Genomic DNA, 20817 nt, shown 5'->3' with positions numbered 1-20817 from the left:
TTTTACTGTTATCATAACCATAAGCGATGTCTCTCTGAATTAACACCACTGTCAGTTTAATTCATCGGCATGCCTCAAGGCAGTGTTGTTTGTGTGGGTGAAGCTAGACGCAGTTTAAAGGCATTATCTGTTGCTAAGGTAACTGATTGCTGAATTATCTGAACCCATCTAATTTTAATGGACTCCTGCTATGAAGGAGAGCAAACTATGTAGGGAATTGGAATTGGTCCTCGGTTTGTTCCCATATCGCAGCCAAATATCTCAATCTCTCCTGGCGCATTTAACTGCCACTAAGTTGGTCCATTACTGTGCAGTAAAAAAAAAAAAAAAAAAAAAAAAAGTGAAAGAGCAGTGCAATTAATGCCTAAGCTTTTCTTTGCTTAATAATTCTGCAATTGCAGTGAAGAGAAAATATGTCAGGAGATATTGAATTGCACTTAAATTTCACACTCGGGACCTAATTATCACATCATAAATGCGTGTTTGCAGAGCCGTGGTGTGAAGCACTTCAGAAGAAGAGGAAATATAATTTGTTGTATCCACAAGCTAGCTGTACCATTTTCATTTCCCATTCATGGACTCAAGGTTAATGTTCATATCCTTCTATTCACATACAGAAATGATTGGCTGCCATTTTTCCCATTTTAATCCCTCCATTAGCTCAATGATATCACATCGCACTCAAGTGTTTGCTTTTCACTGCCTCTGCCTTCCAAGTGCTACCTGTGCACACAGAATGAGAGACGGAGGCGGAGGGGGATGGAGGCAGAGGATGAGATATAGAAATAGTGAGAGAATACTGAGATAGCAAATGAAAATACAGGACATCAGAAGTGATGCTACAAAACAAGAATCAAAGAGATAGCGATGGAAAGTGACGGAGCAAGAGACAGAAGAAATCTATGCAGGCAGCTTTAAATAGAATCGGAGGCTGCAGTTTCCGTAGCCACAGTTTCCGTAGCAACTTTGTCTCCCATCTACCCTCCCCATCTCCTCAGGAACGTGTGGAGTGTTGGCTACTGGAGGGCAGAGAGCGCCTCAGCCGGGTGCGTCGGAGTGCAGCGTCCACGGCGGAGCACACAGCAGCTGGTGGCTGTGAAGCCATGGACCGACAGCTGGGGGCGCTGTCCCAGGCTCTGGAGCAGTGGGAGGGGGCCGCACTGAGGGCCAGGGATGGCCTGGAAGGGGCCCTTGCTGCCGCTGCAACCTCAGAGGAGGAATACGACCGTCTGACCGCCCAGCTGGAGGACGAGTTGAAAGAGTTTGATGGACAGCTGAGGGGGTGGAGCCAGGAGTTGATTAAAGCTGAAGGGCGGAGCAACGGCGAGGAAGCAGTGGAGGGATGGCAGCTGGCTAAGGTATAGTGGCATGAGATTTAAATAAATGGCTGTTTAAATTATTCACTGTTCATCTGCACACAATAGTTTATTCAAAAAATTATGAATAATAAAAATTCTTCTGTTCCGCTGAGATTTGGGCTGGCGCATGATGATGTGCATGAAGCTGACAGTGGCTACTGTGCAGCACGTTAATTTTAGAGAAGGTGATTAGCATTGTTTAATAGAAAGTACCCACAGACACACACACACACACACACACACACACACACACACTGTGCAGACATACATCCTCTGCATCCGGCTATGCTGTCTCCGTCAGTAATTATCCATTCTATTTGTAAATCCCAAAAACAGATTAGTTTGTAAATCAGCTTTGCTGGGATGACGAAGGAGTGACAGCTACAATCCCATCAGTTTCCCTTGTTTTCTCCTCATTCTGTCCCTTCTACCCCTCCCCCTTTTGTTTATTTTCGCCATTATGTTTCACTATCGCTCCCTCCCAAACATTCCTTCTTTCAGTTCCTCTTTCCCCCTTTCTCCACTCTGACTTGTTTGAACTGAAGTGTACAGTAATGTCTTTCCCGGCTGCTGGGGATGTTTCTTAGATGCTCTTGCTCCTCACCTCCCCTGCTGCTCTGTTTCTAACCTCCACAGGATGTTTACAGTGTGACAATTTCTCTGTATTGTCAAGGCCATGCCAGCACGCACACCCTCATACACCTCCCCGGGCGCCTTCGGCCATGCCTTTCTCTGTTTTTTCTCAATTTGGGGCTGTCAAAGAACAGAGGAGGAGTCTTCCCCCTCCTCTGCTTCTCTCTCTCCTCCTCCAGCCCGTTTCCTGTGTCCAGCCTTGTTTTCGTTGCGCACTCGTTTGTGTTCGTTTGAACCAGTCCCGCATCTGTGAGGGCTGACAGCTGAATTCCACCGGGAGAGAGCGTGAGAGAGTGAGAAGGAGGAAAAAAATGTGTTAGGGGGAATGAGTGCGAGGAGTGGGAGGAGGGAGAGAGAGAGAGAGAAAGAGGAGAGAGGAGGGAAGAGAAAGTAGTAGAACGATAGGAGGAGGAGAGGGAGTGGAGAGCAACGAGTCCAGGAGAACAGGGAGGGAGGAAGGGTTGTTTATTGGTCATACGTCAGACAGAGAACGAGCGAGCGAGAGTCAGAGAGGGAGAGTGAGCTTGTACATATTTCATGGGACAGGATTTCATGACTGTGTGAGTGCAGAATGTGAGGCGTGCTGAGGAGAGCGGGAGAACGTTATCCACAGCTCCTTCCTGCCACACTCCGCGAAGAACAGAAATGCTATTGTACAAGCAGCTCTGTGAGTATGTGTTGGAGCGTGTTTGTGTGTGTGTGAATGTGAGAAGACCTAAAAAGACGAAGCCAGGGTGTGAATAGGAATGCGAGTGCACTTATTGAAGGGTGTCATGCAGATCCGTTGGGTGCTTGTCTCTTCTTGACACACACACACACACACACACACACACACACACACACACACACACACACACACACACACACACACACTTAGCCAGCTGGTGTGTGTTTTGTGTTGTTTAGGACATACTGGAGGGCTTGCAGAGCGCCGAGCCGATGGCAGAGAAGTTGAAAGGCCAACTGAACGACCTGGTGCGATACTCCAGAGACCTGGGCTCACAGTCAGACCGGGTCACCGCACTCATTAAACAGCACAACAGGTGAGAGGAGTCTTTCTGCTTTAATGCACAGTGTGTGTTTGTTTGTTTTTATTCTTCAGATTTAAAATGAAACAGATTTCTTGGCTGAGTCTGGGTGATAACTTTATATTGCCATTTATGGACTTTTAGTGGAATTGTATCATGATGATCAAATGCTGCTGTGTTATCACTGAATTTTGTCAATTCAATGCTTAGCAGTAAATTATTGCTTTTAATGAGCGCAGATTTGTCATATCCTAATATTGAACACATAATATATCTTTGATAACATTGTGGTAGACTGCGGTAACACTCTCCATAGTCCCCGTGTCTGTAATGCATTATAAACCTACTGATAATGAGTTACAGTCTGCCTGTAGCACTGTTTAATTACAGTTAAAAGCACTCATATATATTCATACAGCTGTTTAACAATAATCATACATACTGAAGCATTTTACAATGAGTTACAAGGTCAAGTATCATAATAATCATAACTGATAGTCAGTCACTTGCAAGGACCATGGTGTATTATAATTCTTATAGCTGTAATACATTTAAGTCATTTAAAATATATTATAATGTGATAATAAGTAACTCTGAGTGGCCATTTGAGGGCTTTAAGTGAAGTAATGTAATTCCTGAAGTATAGAGATAAGCAGATATAATACATTACAAGCTAGTTAGAAGTCACTTTAAGTGGTCATTTTTTGTTCTAAATTAAGTAAAAATCCACTCTAAACATTAAATTGACAAACTATTCTACTTTACCTATAGCTGTATATTTTAATTTTATGTATACCTTTGATTAACAGACGTGACTCTGTAATGAAACAGATGGGGGACTCCCAGTAGCTCACCTTGTAGTGCTGAGCCCTGTTATAAGCCCAATGTGGAAAGTGTCTTGCATATGATAAGACTGAAAAATGCACAAAATAGATCATGCATAAACACACTCATTCATTTCATAACACAGCACCAGAACCACAACAAAAGAAGAGCAGAACTCTCCCTCAAAATCAGCCCTTACATGTCTTGATTGGGCAGGGTTAGTGCTCAGATTTACAAGCTTCTTTGTATTAGAGAGTGTAATGTGTGTGTGTGTGTGTGTGTGTGTGTGTGTGTGTGTGTGTGTGTGTGTGTGTGTGTGTGTGTGTGTGTGTGTGTGTGGCCATCTCACACACAGAGTTGTGACACGTGTGTCAACCAGTCGAAGGCAAAAGGTGACAGAGAGCACCAGAGCCACCAGTTGCTATGCGACATTTCACTACCTTTCCCTTCACCTCCTCTTGTTCGCTGTGTCTGTTTAGTTTTGTCTGTTGTCTGTTTTTATGCTAGGCTGAGTGTGCTTTGAGGGAAATCAGATACATTTGAATGTTGTGTTTTTTCTGTGCTAATATATTGCATGCCTCAGTCTATTTACTGGGCTCTTAATTGCCAGCTTTTGGGCCCACGAGTGAGCCCAGTATTCATTTAGCACTTGTTTGTGAACTCACAATGCAGTGCCTATCCAAAAGAGCAGCAGTGCATACAAAAGAACATGCATGCACACAACATACATATTCACAACACATGCATACACAATTATGAACTCCAACAGTAGCAAAAATTAATTTGTATGGATGCAACTTTTTGAGATATTGCATGCACACAACACATATTCAACACATGCATACACAAATATGAACGTCTACAAGAGCGCAAATTATCTACTTAATTTGCATGATTGTAACTTTTTGAGATATTGCAGGGTAGTGTGATAAAGCACTGTGACTAACATTTATTGGCAAACAACCTGATTGAGGTCAACTTGTTGGCGGGTAATTGGCTTTGGCTGTCAGTTGGCAAAAACAGCACCCTTCCTCATTCACTCTGCTTTTTAGTCTGTAATAGACTTGGCCTGTGTACTCCTTGCACCTGTCCTGCATTAAGCACTGCAGAGAGAAGAGCAAGGAGAGAGAAGGAGTGAAAAAAAGAGCCAGAAGAGAGGAGATAGAGGAGGAAAAAGAAGTTACTCCCTCTACATAGCATGTACCAGATTTTGTCTGTCACAGCAGAAAAAAAGTGCTTCCTACACTCTCATGCCATCCCCACTGTACTACCCTTTCATGCTCTCATCGCATCATTAAAACTCAAGGGTGTTTGTGAGTGTGTGTGTGCAATAAAGTGTGTGTCGGTAGAAGGTTGTGTGTGTTTTTACCTTGTTTTTTCATGCCCCCTTTGGAGCGTAACCCTTGCTTTAACAGCTGTGCACCTTGTTTCCCTGCTGTCATCCTTTCCATTACTTCTTCCAGACTCCCCCCTTTAACCTTCACTCCCTGCCCCAGTATGTACAAAACCCAGTGACTCTTTTCTTTTGTTGTCCTCAATCTTCCTCATTTGGGTTTTATGCATATTAGGATTTCGCGTACTATTAACTGTAAACGTTGTTTTTGTAATTTAAGACCCCCTCTGGTGAAAATCAAGTTTTAATCTTGTGAATTGTCTGTACAGTGTTTTTTGTATGCTACAATCATGAATTAAAAGTGCCATGGCTAAGCATTTCCCCCCTTGAACTGCAGTGTATCAATGACTCTCAAAAACAGGGATTTTAAGGGTTTGTTACATGACAAACCTGACGAACCAATCCTGTCAAACCATGGGGTGGGAGTTTCCAAAAAAAAAGTGTTGTTACGAACACATCATTACGAATCATGTTTTGCCCGATATAAGACAGAATTGTCAACTCATTCTATCTTAGGCCAACATTGCCTCCATTCGAAAGGATTTCCTTGGGGAAGTGGGATTCAATTTCCAATGAACAGTCACTAGAGACCAACATATCCACCTGAATCAAACATCATTATGACTCTTTGAAACCTTAGGAAATGGGCTGGATTTCTTTCAAAAATGTGGGGAAAATGAAAATAACACGAAATTACCCAAAAATTAGCAAGAAATTAGTATACTTGAAATTTTGTAAAATATAATAATAGATATATAAATAACTTTTTAAAAAGGAAATGATCTGGAAAAGTGCTTACAAATCATAATAAATCTGTAACATGTAATTATGATAAGAAACTATTAATATAGTTTTCCCTAGCTTTTAAAAAAAATTGTCTTAATATACTAATTCTTGCAATGTTTAGAACTTTTCTTACGAAGTTGCTCATTGTATTTTTTTCCCGTGTTTTTTAAAGAAATCACACCAATTTGCAAAGGTTTCAAAGGTTTCAGTACTTCTGATATCCCCAGTGCTGCTTTCAGGCGTCTGAAAGCAGCATGTGAAAGCAATGCTACTTCAGGTTTTAAAGGGTTAAGTCTACATTAAAGTGATAGTTCAGCAAAATGTATTTTAACCACTTTCAAAAGGGACTACCTTAAAAAAAATCAATATCAGTCTTATTGGACGTAACATATAACATATAACAGTGCCCTGCACTGTATTAGAGAACAACAGTTGTAAGAAAATACAGAAAAAACTGAGTGATTATGACAGCAACAATGAAATTGCATTCATTGTGGTCAAGAAGGGATACCTTAATGAATCAGAGGATAGAGAAGAAGAACTTTTACAGAGGGAGACCGAAAGGGCCAAAAAGAAACAAAAATCTCACTAAAAGAGTAACTTACACATTTTACATTTCAGTTTTATTCAACATGTCTGTTTAAATCATTTTTATACTATATACAAAAATACATGAACAACAACAGAAATCCTCAGCATGTGATAAATAGACCCACTAAAATCCACTGTAATATACATTATCATCACCCTTCAGTGTAAATTCTCCCCCACATACTGTATCCCCACCATATCCTTTCCGTCTCGCCCTTTTTCTTGCAGCATCAATCTGTCAACCCTTGTTCTCTCCATCTTGTCACCGCTGTGAACTATTGCCCCACTCATATGTTGCCTCTCAACCCCCTCCCACGCAATACCCCTTACCACCATCCCCCACTCTCCATCTTTACCCCAACGCTCATTGCTTCCACTTCACCCAGTTTGCCATTTCTCCACCTGCCTGTTTCTCACTCTAGCTCATCTCACAGGCTTCCCTTTCTCCTCCTCCACAATGTGAGGACAGCATGTACAGTATCTGAGCATCTGCACATGTATGCTCTTTGTTTTGATGAGCACATGGGCGGTAGACAGCAAACACTTCCTCTGGTTGTAACCTCCTTCTTTCTTTGTTCATTTCTGATTATGGATTTAAACCTGTAAACATGTTAAATCAGTCCTTAACTCCTCTCTTGTCCCCCCAGTCTCAGTCTTCGTGCATCCAGGGAGTGTCAAAATAAAGAGCGCTTGTTGGAGCAGAGGTTCCGTGCAGCTTTGAGGGACTTCCAGCAGTGGTTGGTCAATGCCAAAATCAGCACCGCCAAATGCTTTGATGTGCCACAGAGTGTAGCCGAGGCCTCCACCGCTCTGCAGAGGATCCAAGTAAGAGATGTCTTTCTCTCTACTCTTATTTAGAGTAGGCATCTGTTTAATTCTTGCCATGCTCTTAAAACATTGCTGACATAAAATTGTGGTCATGTACAGTCTCACAATGGTGTTTTTGCAGTAGGGTTGCTACCAATGATTATTTTAAATTACAATTACTCTCTAGATTAATCAATTGGTTGTTTGGTCTATAACAGTAGTTCCCAACTGCGGGTCCATTCTGAATTGACTGCAAGTGATTTGTAAACGTGTCAATTTTTTTTCCGCTTTAACATGAAGTACACTAACTTGACAGCAAAGAGCTTTTATTTGCAAGTGCTGTTGCTTTTTATTCTAGCAGTATGTTTTATTTCTTTGTGATCTAACTAAGCCAACGTGCTGTTAACATTTTGTGAAATGAAATTGAATATGTGGTAATTTATAACGTGTGGTCCATTAAATAATGACTAAAGAGAAACCTGGACCATTTGGGAACCATTGGTCTATAAAATGTCAGCAAATGGTGAAAGATACGGATTGGTGTTCCCCAAAGCCCAAATTGACATCCTCAAATGTCTTGTTTTATCCACAACTACAAAACATGCAATATACTGTCCTTGAAGAGTAGAGAAACCAAAAAAAAAAATCACATTTAAAAAGCCTGAATCAGAGAATCAAAGTACTCAAAGTGATTTTTTAATGATCAGATTAGTTGGTGATTAATTTAATAATCAATTAATTGATTAATCGCTGCAGCTTTACACTGCAGGTTGCAGGTATCACCTGGAAATCACACTTTTGTTTAGCCTATTCAGCTGTTACTGCTCTTTCTTGTCATTGTTACTGGAAATAAATTTATAAAGTGCATCACCTCATGTGCACTAGAGAAGTTTTCCCAGGATGGACCTACCAGACACAGAACAGCAAATACACAGATTAAATTTTGTGGATAGAAAGTAGTAGAACTGATATTTATTTGAATGTCACCGAATATTACCTCCGATCCAGCCTTTTTAGAAAGACCTAAAATTTTAATAACTTAGGATGTGGGACAGATAATAATACTTATTCATACTCTCGCATCCAACCAGAATGGTCATATAGTCTTACACTATTGCCCATAAACTAGCTCCAGTGAGGCAGCAATAATTTCAGTGCAAGTAGCTGTTGATAGTGGAGTGTAATTTATTCAACTACATAAACCAGAATTATTCAGCCTGTTGAGGGAATGAAATCAGCAATCTTCTTGTCATAAGCCTTTTTGTGTTTTTCCACCTTTGTGCTGCTGCTGCTGCCGCTTGAGAGGCTTTAAATCATCATACGCTTGGGAATGATCTAAATCCACAGTCACAGACTAGTGCTAGCTGTTGATTTATTTGCATGGATTGGGAAGGCAAAGCAAAGATTGCTACCACAAAGGAAATTGCTGAAAGTGAAATGATGTAATAGTTGAAGAATCAATCCTCCTTCAATGGGAGAGCGCTCAAGGGGATGTCTGTATTGACATGCCCACTGTTGAGTGTCCTCTGGTGGGCTTGTTCGAGTGGCGGGACCTGCCGTAGGCTGCGTAAGCTGAATGTAGGCACATTGCCAACAGGGATAAGAGAAAGCTCCACAGCAGGGTCTCTGTGCCATTCTCTTCACAAAATATCTGTGTGTCTCTCTTTCTGAGAAGACTCTGTGTCTGTCTCTGAGAAACTGGCAGGTGTAACAGTCTGGCAGCCTCTTTAGAGCACCCCAGGGCCCTGGCCAGGAGTCAGGTGCTTGTCGGTTAAGGTAGTCCCCACATCCCAGCACCAGACAGTTAATTACCTCTCAGACACCTGACCATGTCCATTACCACCAAGGAATTATCATTACTGCTTTGAGCTGAGCTTAAAGTCCCTCTTCAGGCACATTTTACAATGCTCACACTAATGTTTGTTTAATGTGGTTTTCCCACATAATACTTTTAAAAACTACTAAAAAAAACATCTAGTTTCCCTTACAGAGAAATTTGCTTGCAGTTAGTTTCGCTCTCTGCTTTCTCTTCTTGCGTTTGGTTTACTGGTGAAAAAGCATCAAGATGGCTAGCACTGGGGTTAGAGGAAACATTTAAGTAGGAATAGCTGCTGCTGGAGCAGCTATGTGACCCACACGCCAGCTACATGACTCGCTGATCAGTCCACAATCAGCTCCTTTCCATCTTGAAGCAGGAACCCTGAAGAAAATGCTAAGTTAGCATTCAGCCAGATATGAAGTGTTAGGTTAAAAGCGAAATGGTTAAGGTTAGGATTAGTGTCAGGAGGTTACATTTCATTACTTACAAGCTAAGTCATGTCTTCATGTATAATGAACAAAGTAAATGGATAAAGTTAATTATCTATATTTGACCTCATTTATAGTCACTACAAGTCATTATGTAGCAGAGTTCAACTAACTGTTGCATTAGTGGATTTGTCTTGTGGTCGTGGTGTGCATGGTTCATAGTAGGCGTGTCGTGTACAGTAAAAATAAAATGTGGCTGCAGCGTACACCTCTTGACACATCGGATAGATTTAGCCAGACTGAGACTCACAAGGAGTCTGTTCTGCACCAAAATCGTTGTCTGGCTGATGTATCAGAAGGGTAACCTCAGTTAGCATCTTATGTTTATATTGTTTGTTAGCATGTAGGATAACTGTTATTGGCCTACACAGTATTAGTGTTTGTGAAAAATACAGTCATATCTGATATGAAGTGGGGTTTTTTTTTTGGTAGAAAGTGAAAGAAGCTCCAGTTTACATCCAAAAACTGCACTGTCTACCATCTTCGCTGTCAAGACTATCACTCCGTTAATGCTAACTCTGCTCGCTGTGCTGTGTCGAAGTCTGTTCCCTCTGAGACATCAGACGTGTAAAGCTGCAGGCACGCCCCTACAAACCACGAGCATCACCCGCAGCCTGCCTTTGTGGTGCACAATTATGAGGCGGTAATGTAGCAGTAATTCACATACATGAAGATGTGGTTCACCTTATAAGTAATGAGATGTAACTCTTAACAGTACCCTAACTGCCTGTCTTTTAAGAACATGTGTAAAAGCTTGCTAAATGCTAACCAAGCATTTTCTTAAGGACTTGCACTTCCAGGCCGAGGGGCGGAGGGGGCAGATTGTGGACATTTGGTGGACAACTCAGATTTTAGGGAATTTCACAGACATCCTCTCCCTGAGTAGAGAAATGTGTAAACACCTCTCAAGTGACACATTTTGCACAGATACAAGTCAGGGTTAAGGTAAGACTTAATAGGGGACATAAACAGAAGAAAAAAAACACATTTTTGAGTGGAGACTATAAATAGTGATACTACACTCATAAAGTGCAGAATTAATTTGACTCCTACTCTTTTTATTTAGTGCGGGTAGTTCACATGAAACTGAAGATATTAATCAACAGCAGTCACATAAAGAGAAAGTTCAGAGTGTCAAAGACCATTAAGAGGGTACTCGAAGAGATAATTTTTCAAAAAGCATTTCAAAGGAGGAAAGTAAAGGAGTTTTTATGTGTTTTTTTTCTTTAGAAGTTTCTAGTGTGCCCTTTAGGATGAGAGGACACATCATAGAGTATATAGCAGTGAAGGAGAGAAGAACACAGAGGTGGAGCATGTTTTATTTATTATTGACTCGGTGAGGAATGTGGAACAATGTTTCCACATGGCTGACCTCCAGGAGGGCCAACGTGGGAGGGGCGGGGGCATCCATTGTGTCACGCTTAATTGGTGGTGTACGTTACAATGGCAGGGGCAGAATGATAGTAAGTGTGAAACAAATACAGTGAATAAACGGAGACCAGAGAGAGAAAATAAAGAGACACAGCGATGAAGAAAGGCACAGACTTTTGCTTGTGTGCGGCTGTACTTTACCAAATGTGTGTGTGTGTGTGAGGAGGCTGAAGCTGTGGTGTGTGTAAGTGATGTGCTGACTGCACAGATGGTGGAGTGGTCCCTGCTGCGCTACTGTCATCGACTCAGCTCTGAGAGGGAGGGGGTGTGTGTGGGTGTGTGTACATTTTCTGTGGGTGGGTACGGAGGAGCTATGTAAAAACCAACACATTTCAGCTGTACTGTCCTCATCGGTGATTGCCTCCCTGGGTCAACCCCCTCCTTCTACCCACGCATTTGGAATTAGTAATGGCTCGGTCTAATTACTGCTTTTGATGATGTAAAGTGAGATCTTGGGAGCCGGAAAGAAAATCTTTTGGCCATATAGAGAATGGCCATATGGATGTCAGCTACTCATCAACTATTGTATCAGAAGTAGAAAACAAAAAGAAGTCTGGGATTGTCCATTTTTTTCCCCTCCTGTCACTTTCACACTCTCCTTCCTTTGTGTTTGTGTTAAATAGTCACAGTCCTGTTGTCTTTGTCTGTGTATTCCCACAGGAGTTCTTGAGTGACAGAGAGCATGGCCAGGCCAGGCTGAGTACAGTAGGAGCCAGTGGGGAGCTGCTGATGGCTGTGGTGTCCAAAGACAGAGTGGAGGGAATCAAGGCCAAGGTGGTGAACGCCCGCGAAGACTGGAAGAGTCTGATGAATAACCTGCAGATGAGGGAGGATGCACTCAAGGTTGGTTAACATACATTTTTGTTTGGATGCTGCTTTTTTGGTTAAGGTCTCCCCTGAAAAAGACAATGAAGATCCTAGAGAGATATACAATTAAATAAACGGTAAAGGAATGCTTCACCACCCAAATGAGCATTTGTGAATCAAATACATATTTGACATTACCTTGAATTTATAAAGGATTTTTTTTCTTGTGTACATCCATGGTATGAGCGTAAATTCCAAACAGCAAAACCATATCAAAATATCAGTTTACCAACTCTTACACAACTATAATCCAGTCCAATGCTCAGTGCTTCCCAAACAGACAGTCCTTTTGCGACAGGGAACTGAGCTGAGAGTGAAACTCACCTGTGCTCTCTTCAAAGCCAGAATACATTTTCAGTGGTAATTTTAACCTCACTGTTACTGTGTGACTTTGGTATTTTTAAGTGTTAGTTTGGATTCACCAATGTCACACAAAAACACAGAAATCACAGATAGAGACAGTGGTAGACCAGTGGCTCACGTGTTCAGGGGTAAAATTGCTGTTTTTGTCAATGAGGTCTGGCTTTGCAAAGAGCATTAATGAATATCACGTTCAGTTCAATTTTACATACTAATGTTTTCAGAAAAATGTAAGTGTTAAGGAAAAATCGAGCATTAAATGCAGCCAAATGACTGTTTTTGGAGTCATCATTGACAGTAGAGGCATGCGAGCAAAAAGTTTTTTACACTAATTCAGTGCAACAAAGAGTGAGTAACTGATAGAGAAATGACCATTTTGGGGTTGAGGTATTACTTTAATTGCATGGTTTAGATGTTTAAATGAATGCAAATACTCCCTGGTATTTGGATAAAGTACGTATTTGTTTTCATGTTGTGTACCATTTTTGTGGTATATTATTGTCTAAGGACAGATTTGAGTATACACAGAGATATCTTTTTGGATTTGATATGCATTTTAGTTCTGATGTGAGAGTATAATGAATAAATAATTCAATTTAACTTCACCCAGTAAACTGAGATGTGTCCATAATGGCAGATATATTTAGTATGAGAACATCTCTATTTGTTTTTGACAAGATAATTTCGCATTTCCAGAACCTGCAGTCCCAGATGACGGAGTTTGAGGCCAGTGCTGAGCCTCTGCAGGACTGGCTGAACAGCACAGAGGTCAGAGTTCAGGAGAGCAGTGCTCGGCTACATGACCTTCCAGCCAAGAAACAGGAGCTCAGCAAACTACAGGTATTGTGGAGTCCATAGTAATGCTCCTTACACAGTTACGACTGACTCAGTTTTGTCTGAGGTTCTTTAATCAGCATATTTCTAATTCCTAAAAGCTGAATATCACAGCTTTCTTCAAATTACCTTACTCCTATTATTCTTGTGGTTATTCATTGGTCCCTCTAAGCTTTTACAGCGTTTTATTGCGACTCCTTGAGCAATATGTTTCCAAAATATAGGATCCATTTCCTGTTTAATTGCATTATGTCATCCTGAGAGCGCGCCTTTTATATTTCTCTTCTCTGCCGCTATTACTGACGCGCTCTCATTTCCCCCCTTCACTCAAGTAAACCCTGCCGTTACACCATGAATTGAATATTAAGTAGATTTTCCAAGGATACTAAATAGTTGTAGCTCTCCATCAGATATGCATCCCTAAAGTCCAATCTCAAATCAGCTGGGAAAAGAGAGGGTACCTAATTACATTTGTCGAGCACCACCGGATCAAAATAGAGCAGCGTCTTGACACAATAGTCAGAGGAAAAGTCCAGAAATCTAATTAATTCTCCTTCTGTCACAGCTGAAGCGCTGCGTGGCTAAAAGGCCCTTTTCAGGATGCGATAACAGACTCTGCCGTGTCTGGCAGAGACAAAAAAGGAAGAGAGGCACGGAGCCTTAAAAAGATAAAATTGACAATAGAGAAAAAAATATATCAAGCCCATCTCAAAGCTCTGCCCTTATCGTTGTTGCTATTTTTGTATTTACTCTGTCGCCCACTCCTCATCGCCTTTTGTCTGGCCCCTGCAAGCAATTACATTTCTTCCCCCAGCACCTCAAGTACAATTCAAAACATGCGGGCTTCAGTGTCTGAACCTGTGTTGGCAAAATCCTCTTTACCTTTTCACATATATACCCCCCTCCTTGGCAGTTTTTTTTTATCAGGCATGTCTCCTTCTGTGGTGTCTAACCGGATAACAGCATTTAAATATGAACATCAAAAGAAAATACTGCTGATGCTGTTGTTTTTTTATGATGTTCTTTCCTGCTGTCTTTATCCATGTATTTTGATGTGCTCTTGTTGCTCTGTCTTTTCTTGTGACATGTTAACCCAACCCTGTATCCCTCCTCTGTGCCTTTCTTACCTCCCTTCTCTGTCATTGCTTTCATGTTTTCTGTCATTTCATTTTCCCCTCGACCCCGGTGCTTACGCGCAACCATCCTCTCCAATGTGCTCCGTTTCTTCTCCCTCCCAACTGTGCTTACCCACATCCTATTGCTCCTTCACCTTTTATTTCTTCATTTCCATCTCCTCCTACTCATGTTTCATACTGGCCCAGTGTGTTCTGGAGGAAATGTCTGGTCGGGAGGCAGAGCTGGGCAGGCTCAGGGAAAGAGCTCATCGTCTCTGGGAGGGACAAGCAGCCGGCAAGGGCTTCGTCCACCGTGTATCCCAGCTGTCGGCACAGTACCTAGCCCTCAGCAATTTAACCAAGGTAACACTGCCCCCACCCTGTGCCCATCTCTTGTTCTGGGTCCTGTGTGTAAGATTTAGGTGGATACATTGGCAGAAAATTGAATAATATAATAAGTATGTTTTCTTTAGTCTCTAATCACTTGAAAGTAAGACTCATTGCGTTTTATCTATGGAGATTGCCATGTTACTCTGCCATGTTGCCATGGTAACCCAGAACAGACAAACCAAACACTGCCTCTAGTTTTTACATTTTCACATAGTTATAAGTCCATCTGCAATGAGCAGCACTGGAGTTTTAAATTGTGAAACTGCTTTGTTCAGTGTTTTTATAGATTTAAATCACAGTGTCTGTTTGTTTTTGAGAGGAGGAGACCTCTGCTGTAATTTGGCTCATGTTAAAACCTCAGAAATGAGATGAGTACACATTAAGTTTTTAGAGAAAAAAAGGTGATTGCACATTGCAGGAGCTGGACTAAGAGCCCATCTGCAACTTGCCTTACAGCGTAGCAGAAAAACTGCTTTGTAATGTTTGTAACAACTTTAATGACCTGGTCTGTTTGTCTTCAAAAGGCTGAGACCTCTGTGTATGATAAAGCCCGTGGTAAAATAACACTGAAGTTTCAGCTGGTAAAAATCTGTAATCCTCACCGCTGGACACCACTAAATCTCCCTAAATCTTCCACACTGCTCCTTTAATGTATCTGTGCTTCTGTCTGAAAATTGCTGCAGCATGTTGAAATCTGCCTCGCTTGATTCATGTACTATGTAAGCTAAAAGCTCCGGAGCCCTCTGTCCAGCCATGTTGTTTACTGTTCTCTGTTATTTGCTGTGTCATGCATAAATCCCCAGTTGCACATCAGTCATGGTAGCTGTAATCAGCTAGCCTAGAGTTAAAATATTCTACCTAAGAAAGTCACGGTGTGCACAGTAATTTACCTGAGCACAATAATCTATCTTTCACCCCCAAAAGGTCTTCGTGGCTGCAGCCTCATCAACATGAAAAAAGGCAAAGCCTGCGGTGCTTACCTTTTATCCACTGAAGCACTTCTAAAATGCCAGAGCTGAAATGTGTCAGTGCCTGAGAATCTGACCTTTTTTAAAGCTCTCATTAGATCGGTCACACTCTTATGATTAATTTGATACAGCGTAGAACAAAACATCACATAGACCACAAAGCACCGTTCTCTTACCTCAGGACAGTGAGAGTGCCCCAACAATGATGAATGAGATTTATTTACTTTGCCGGCGAGCTAGTGGAGAGCTATTTTTAGGTCTTCTTCCCCGCTAGACATGGAAACAGGAATGAAATCATTTAAAATTGCCACTTGTAGATTGTTATTGTAGCTCTGCTTCTCTCTCTCCACTCTACAGTTACTCAGATGTTAAAGATTTATAAGTGATGACTGCGAACAAAATGCTTTGTGTTTGTGCTGTATTGTGTGGGTGGGATTGTCTCCTCAGTGAGAAAAAAATAGGAGCGTTATCTCCAATACAAACAGAAATACAATACAAAACAGTCTTGTTTTCCGTTTTTAACTCAGTGCTAACCTGTTTCTGAGCCATAATTAAAGAGTGTGTTTACAGTCCTGTGGTCTGATCTCTAAAGGACAAGGCCTCCAGGATTGAACGTATTGTAGGGGAGCACCGCCTCTTCTCTCAGGGCCTTAAGGAGCTCCAGGATTGGGTGTGTGAAGCTCAGAGGGTCCTCAACATCTGCATCTCCACCACCACTGACAAGAGCGTGTTGGAGGACCGGATGTTACAGCTGGAAGTAAGGACAGATAAGACGGGTGTGGGATCACTGAAAGAAAAAATTCAGAGAGTGACTCTTGGTTAATTTTATACTCAAAATAACTCTCAGTGTTTCCCCAACAGTACATTTACTCGAATGTACAGCATTATGCTGACATTTCCAGTGATTGTAGGAAAGTAGCAGTTCTCAGAATGGAAAAAAAACAGCCCAGTTGCTAGAAGAAAGTAAACAACAACAAGTAAACAATTTAATATATATATATATATATATATATATATATATATATATATATATATATATATATATATATATGATAGAGAAAGGGACTTTGTTTTTAAAGTATTTAAAAAGTTAACACAGCATATTATTTAGTGATTAATTATTAGTAGCATTCTTTCTTATTAATAATAACAATCATATAGATCAGTATAGTACAATAATAGTTGATATGTGTTTATTTGAAGAATAAGCAAAGAATAACTATACCAGTTCAGCATATTTTTTCACTTGATACAAAGATTAGCACTACAACAGCATCTTCACATGGAGGAAATATTTTTTAGGATGGTGCATCAGACCAAATGATGTCATAGGATCCATGCTGAAAATGCGATCATCACCAAACTATGTTGCATTCCTTTAATAGTGTGAAAACAAAAAACAATATTTATTACTTTTATTTTACGTCTGTTCATTCATGTCTGTCTGCAGGCCTTACTGGCTGCCCGTCAGGAGAGGGAGATCCAGCTAAAGATGCTTCTGACGCGGGGAGAAGCAGTGCAGAGGAACACTTCAGCAGAGGGGGTCCCAGTGATTCGCAAACAGATCCAGGACCTAAAAGACTCATGGGACTCATTGCTCTCTGCCTCCATTCAGTGTAAAAGGTTGTGATCATGAACCAATCAATCTGTCAGTCAGTTGATAAATAGGACAGGGAACTGTCTAGTTTCACTTGATTGATTTCAGTTGGTTGAAAGGTTACAGAGACAATTAGATTTAAATGCATGTGTATGTTGTGCATGCTTTTGTGTTTTATTTGTTCCCTTTGTGTTGACATTGTTATGTTGATGTAACAGCCAGCTGGAGGGCGCTTTGTCGCAGTGGACCAGCTATCAGGAGGACGTGGGTCAGTTTGTGCTGTGGATGGACCGGGTTGAGGAGACACTCAGCTGCTCAGACAGACAGTACTCTGAGATGAGAGACAAGACCGCTAACCTGGGAAAGACCAAGGTATCACATCTTGCTAATGATAGCTAGCTATGTATTTTTCTGTTGCTTGTTTGTTCAGCTTTTTTCTCTGAAAACTAAAGAACCTGATGTCCAGTAACAATGAAAATCATTCATCCAGTTCATCCAGTTAAAATATATAATGAAAATGGACAAGATCTAAAAAAAAATGTATAGTGGCTTAAAACTAAATAAAAAGTCAAATTATGAAAGCTTCTGACAAACCACCACAACCCTAATGCAAACACAAAGGGATATGAGGCCACTGACTGGCGACCAGATGACACAGACCCTGTCCTTGATCTCTTTGGGTTTGAACATTGTTGGAAACATTTGGTACAGAATTTAACAAATATATAACATTGGCGTTGTACTTTTTCATAAATTTCCATGCAAAAAAATCACATACCATAAAATGTCAGACTGTATTTTGTAAACTTGTTTATAGCATTGAGATTAAACTCTACAAAACATTTGCTAAGAAAAGGAGCATGACTGTGACACTGTAAGGCTTGTGTCTTGCTTTTTTTAGGAAAACGTTTACACTTTTGTAGCAGCTGCTATGTTTTTCTAACCCACCCCCCACATTTTTACATATTTTTATATCTTTATATTTCTTTTTAATTAAATGCACTACTATCTGCTCATACAGTTAATGTACTATACTGAGTGTATGTATGCATGTGCTCTTATTTCATTCCAGCTCCTTTATGAGGAAGTACTGAGTCACAGCAGTCCTCTGGAGACCATCGCCACAAAGGGGTCCAATATGGCTGAACACTACACTACCCAGCAGGAGGTGCAGCAGCTGCAGTGTAGATACAACGCCCTCAAAGAAAAGGCCAAGGTGCTTTGAGCACACACAACATACGCTTTCATTTTTTCCCTCCGCAGCCATTTGAAAAATAAATGATCATTTCGCACATTTCTCTCTGAACGCCTGCAACATGTTGTTTCATAAATCTCAATTATAATCCCACAAATTAATAGAGTATGACCTGTATGTTGAATAATTTTGTAGCTCATTTCAGATTCACTCCACGTGATTCACGTTCTTGTTTGCAGCTTTAGAGACAAAGGCAATATCAATAGCTTCAGAGTATATTACATACAGTTTTGTTGCTCAGATATGATGTAAACATGTAGTTCAGTTTCAAACAATTAAAGTCAGTAATCAGGAGATTCCACTGTCCACTGCTCCTGTGATGTTGAATGGATATACCTCATCTTTCCAGTAATGTTTCCAACCTGTTGTCTTACAGAATGCAGTCAGCAAGGCCAAAGGGCTGGTGCTTGTCCATCAGGAATATCAAAGGGGGTTACATGTGTTTGAGGACTGGCTGGAGCAGGAACAAGCTTCTCTGGCCTCTTTGTCCCATCCAGAGGGAAACGTCGACACACTAGAGACGACACTGCAGCAGCTACAGGTATTAAAACAGTGGAGTTTTGTGCATAATTGAATTATAATGAACAGAGAGCGTAAAGCTCCCTTGCATTACTATGCAGTTTCATACACATAACTGTCATCAAAGCTCAAGCAGAATTTTCTAACAAAGCCTTGGACACACTTGACTTTTGGTAACTAAACCACCTTAATTCTTCAATCAGACTCTTTCTTTGTTCTTCCCTTTTTAATTCACTCACAGCTCCTGCAGGAGCGCTGCTCAAATGGCCAGTCTTTGCTCTCCGCTGTGCTGACCAGCAGAGAGAGAGTAATCCCCTGGGGTATACCTCAGATTGAGGACCGAGCACTGGATACCGCTCAGCGGGAGTGGGGGGCCTACCAGGGCCGTCTGGAGGAGACTCAGACCCAACTGCGCTCCACATTGACCAGACTGAGACAGATGGGCCAAAGGTTCCTTAGTCTAGCTCAGTGGCTGGAGGAGATGGAGAAGGTGGCAAACGTCAGACGTCATCGAAGGTCAGACAGAGGCACCAAGGAGACGCAGCTGAAGAAACTCAAGGTGAGAGAGAGACAGTGAAAGAGCTTCGAAGTCCATATAAGGTGTGCTCTGTTTTGATTCCAGTTTGGAAAAGGGGGCTATGAATGCATTTAAGCAACCTTAAAAAAACAATAACAGTTTAACTGTGCACTTTATTTAGAATATGATTATCATTTTACTTTGCCATTAGACAACGGGAAACTGAACCGACAGTTAAATGTATCTATGCTCTCTTTGAAGCCAGACTACATTAACAAAAAATATAATTTTACCTTGCAGAACATGGGAGTTGCTGGTCTACTGTTGCCTAGATCAGTTAGTAAGTTTGTGTAATTGTGTGACTTTGGTGTTTTAAAGGGTTATTTCAGATCCCCAAAGTCACACAATAACACAAACATAATAAGTGATTGAAGCAGTGGTAGACCAGCAGCTACTGTTTTCAGCTAGCTTAAATGATTGTTTTTGTCACAGAAGTCTGGTGGTTTTGAAGAGTGCAATCTTATCGGCTTCAGTTCTCAGTTGGAAAAGGTTGTCTGAAGGCAAAATAAAACAGTGAAAATATTCTACATATAGCATACACACAGGGTGACAACTGAATTTTAAGGTGGATAAAATACGTTTTGCTGCTGCCCCCATCCACAGCAGTATTTATTTATTTATTTATTGGTTTAAAATACAGAGACAATGCACATTAATGAATATTACTGTAAATAATATTAGTTAGTTAGTTGGCTAACTTTCAACTGTAGTCTCTGGGGCAGGTGACATGACCACTACAATAATTAAAATGCATTAAAAACAGTACTCTACCTACTTATAAGATGCATTGCATACAATACATTACAATACAATACATTACAGCACATGCAATAAAATACAAATGTTTCAGAGAAAATGGCCACACACTTGACCATCTATGAACAGTGCAGTGCTTAGCTTCTGTGCCAGTACTCCTGCCTGCTTCTTCAAACTGATGTAGTGACCGACACATACTGCAGGTAATACACTGACTTCATACAGTCCTTCTTGTGTCATAGTTCATAATGGTACATTCATAATGGTAATGTATTCTTATTGTATTGTAAACACTTTTTCCTGCTTATTTATTGGTATTTTTCTTTCTTTCCTTATTAATATTATTCCCTCTTTTAATATTTACTGTAGATATCCTTTTTTCTTTCATTGGTATGCGCATACCGTAACAAATAACATCAG

The 20817-nt window shown here is 40.9% G+C and overlaps 1 protein-coding gene across 7 annotated transcripts in view; it reads left to right on the top strand.

Annotated features, from left to right (window-relative positions):
• Window positions 1-20817, top strand: part of syne1a (spectrin repeat containing, nuclear envelope 1a) — a 197484-nt gene that overhangs the window by 67944 nt on the left and 108723 nt on the right. For all 7 annotated transcript variants that reach the window (XM_088089591.1, XM_088089588.1, XM_088089595.1 and 4 more), the window contains 12 exons: window positions 999-1358; window positions 2898-3034; window positions 7262-7439; window positions 11820-12002; window positions 13083-13226; window positions 14543-14698; window positions 16286-16450; window positions 17144-17316; window positions 17509-17662; window positions 18363-18506; window positions 18922-19086; window positions 19306-19623. In XM_088089591.1, coding sequence (XP_087945717.1) covers window positions 999-1358; window positions 2898-3034; window positions 7262-7439; window positions 11820-12002; window positions 13083-13226; window positions 14543-14698; window positions 16286-16450; window positions 17144-17316; window positions 17509-17662; window positions 18363-18506; window positions 18922-19086; window positions 19306-19623 — 2277 coding nt within the window. The remainder of the gene's footprint in view (window positions 1-998; window positions 1359-2897; window positions 3035-7261; window positions 7440-11819; window positions 12003-13082; window positions 13227-14542; window positions 14699-16285; window positions 16451-17143; window positions 17317-17508; window positions 17663-18362; window positions 18507-18921; window positions 19087-19305; window positions 19624-20817) is intronic.

The sequence above is a fragment of the Plectropomus leopardus genome, chromosome 16, assembly GCF_026936395.1.
Source record: "Plectropomus leopardus strain MGB_pleo_1.0 chromosome 16, ASM2693639v1, whole genome shotgun sequence".
NCBI classification, from domain to species: Eukaryota; Metazoa; Chordata; class Actinopteri; order Perciformes; family Serranidae; genus Plectropomus; species Plectropomus leopardus.
Note: the sequence above shows the minus strand (reverse complement) of the source record. Positions and strands in the feature narration are given on the sequence as shown.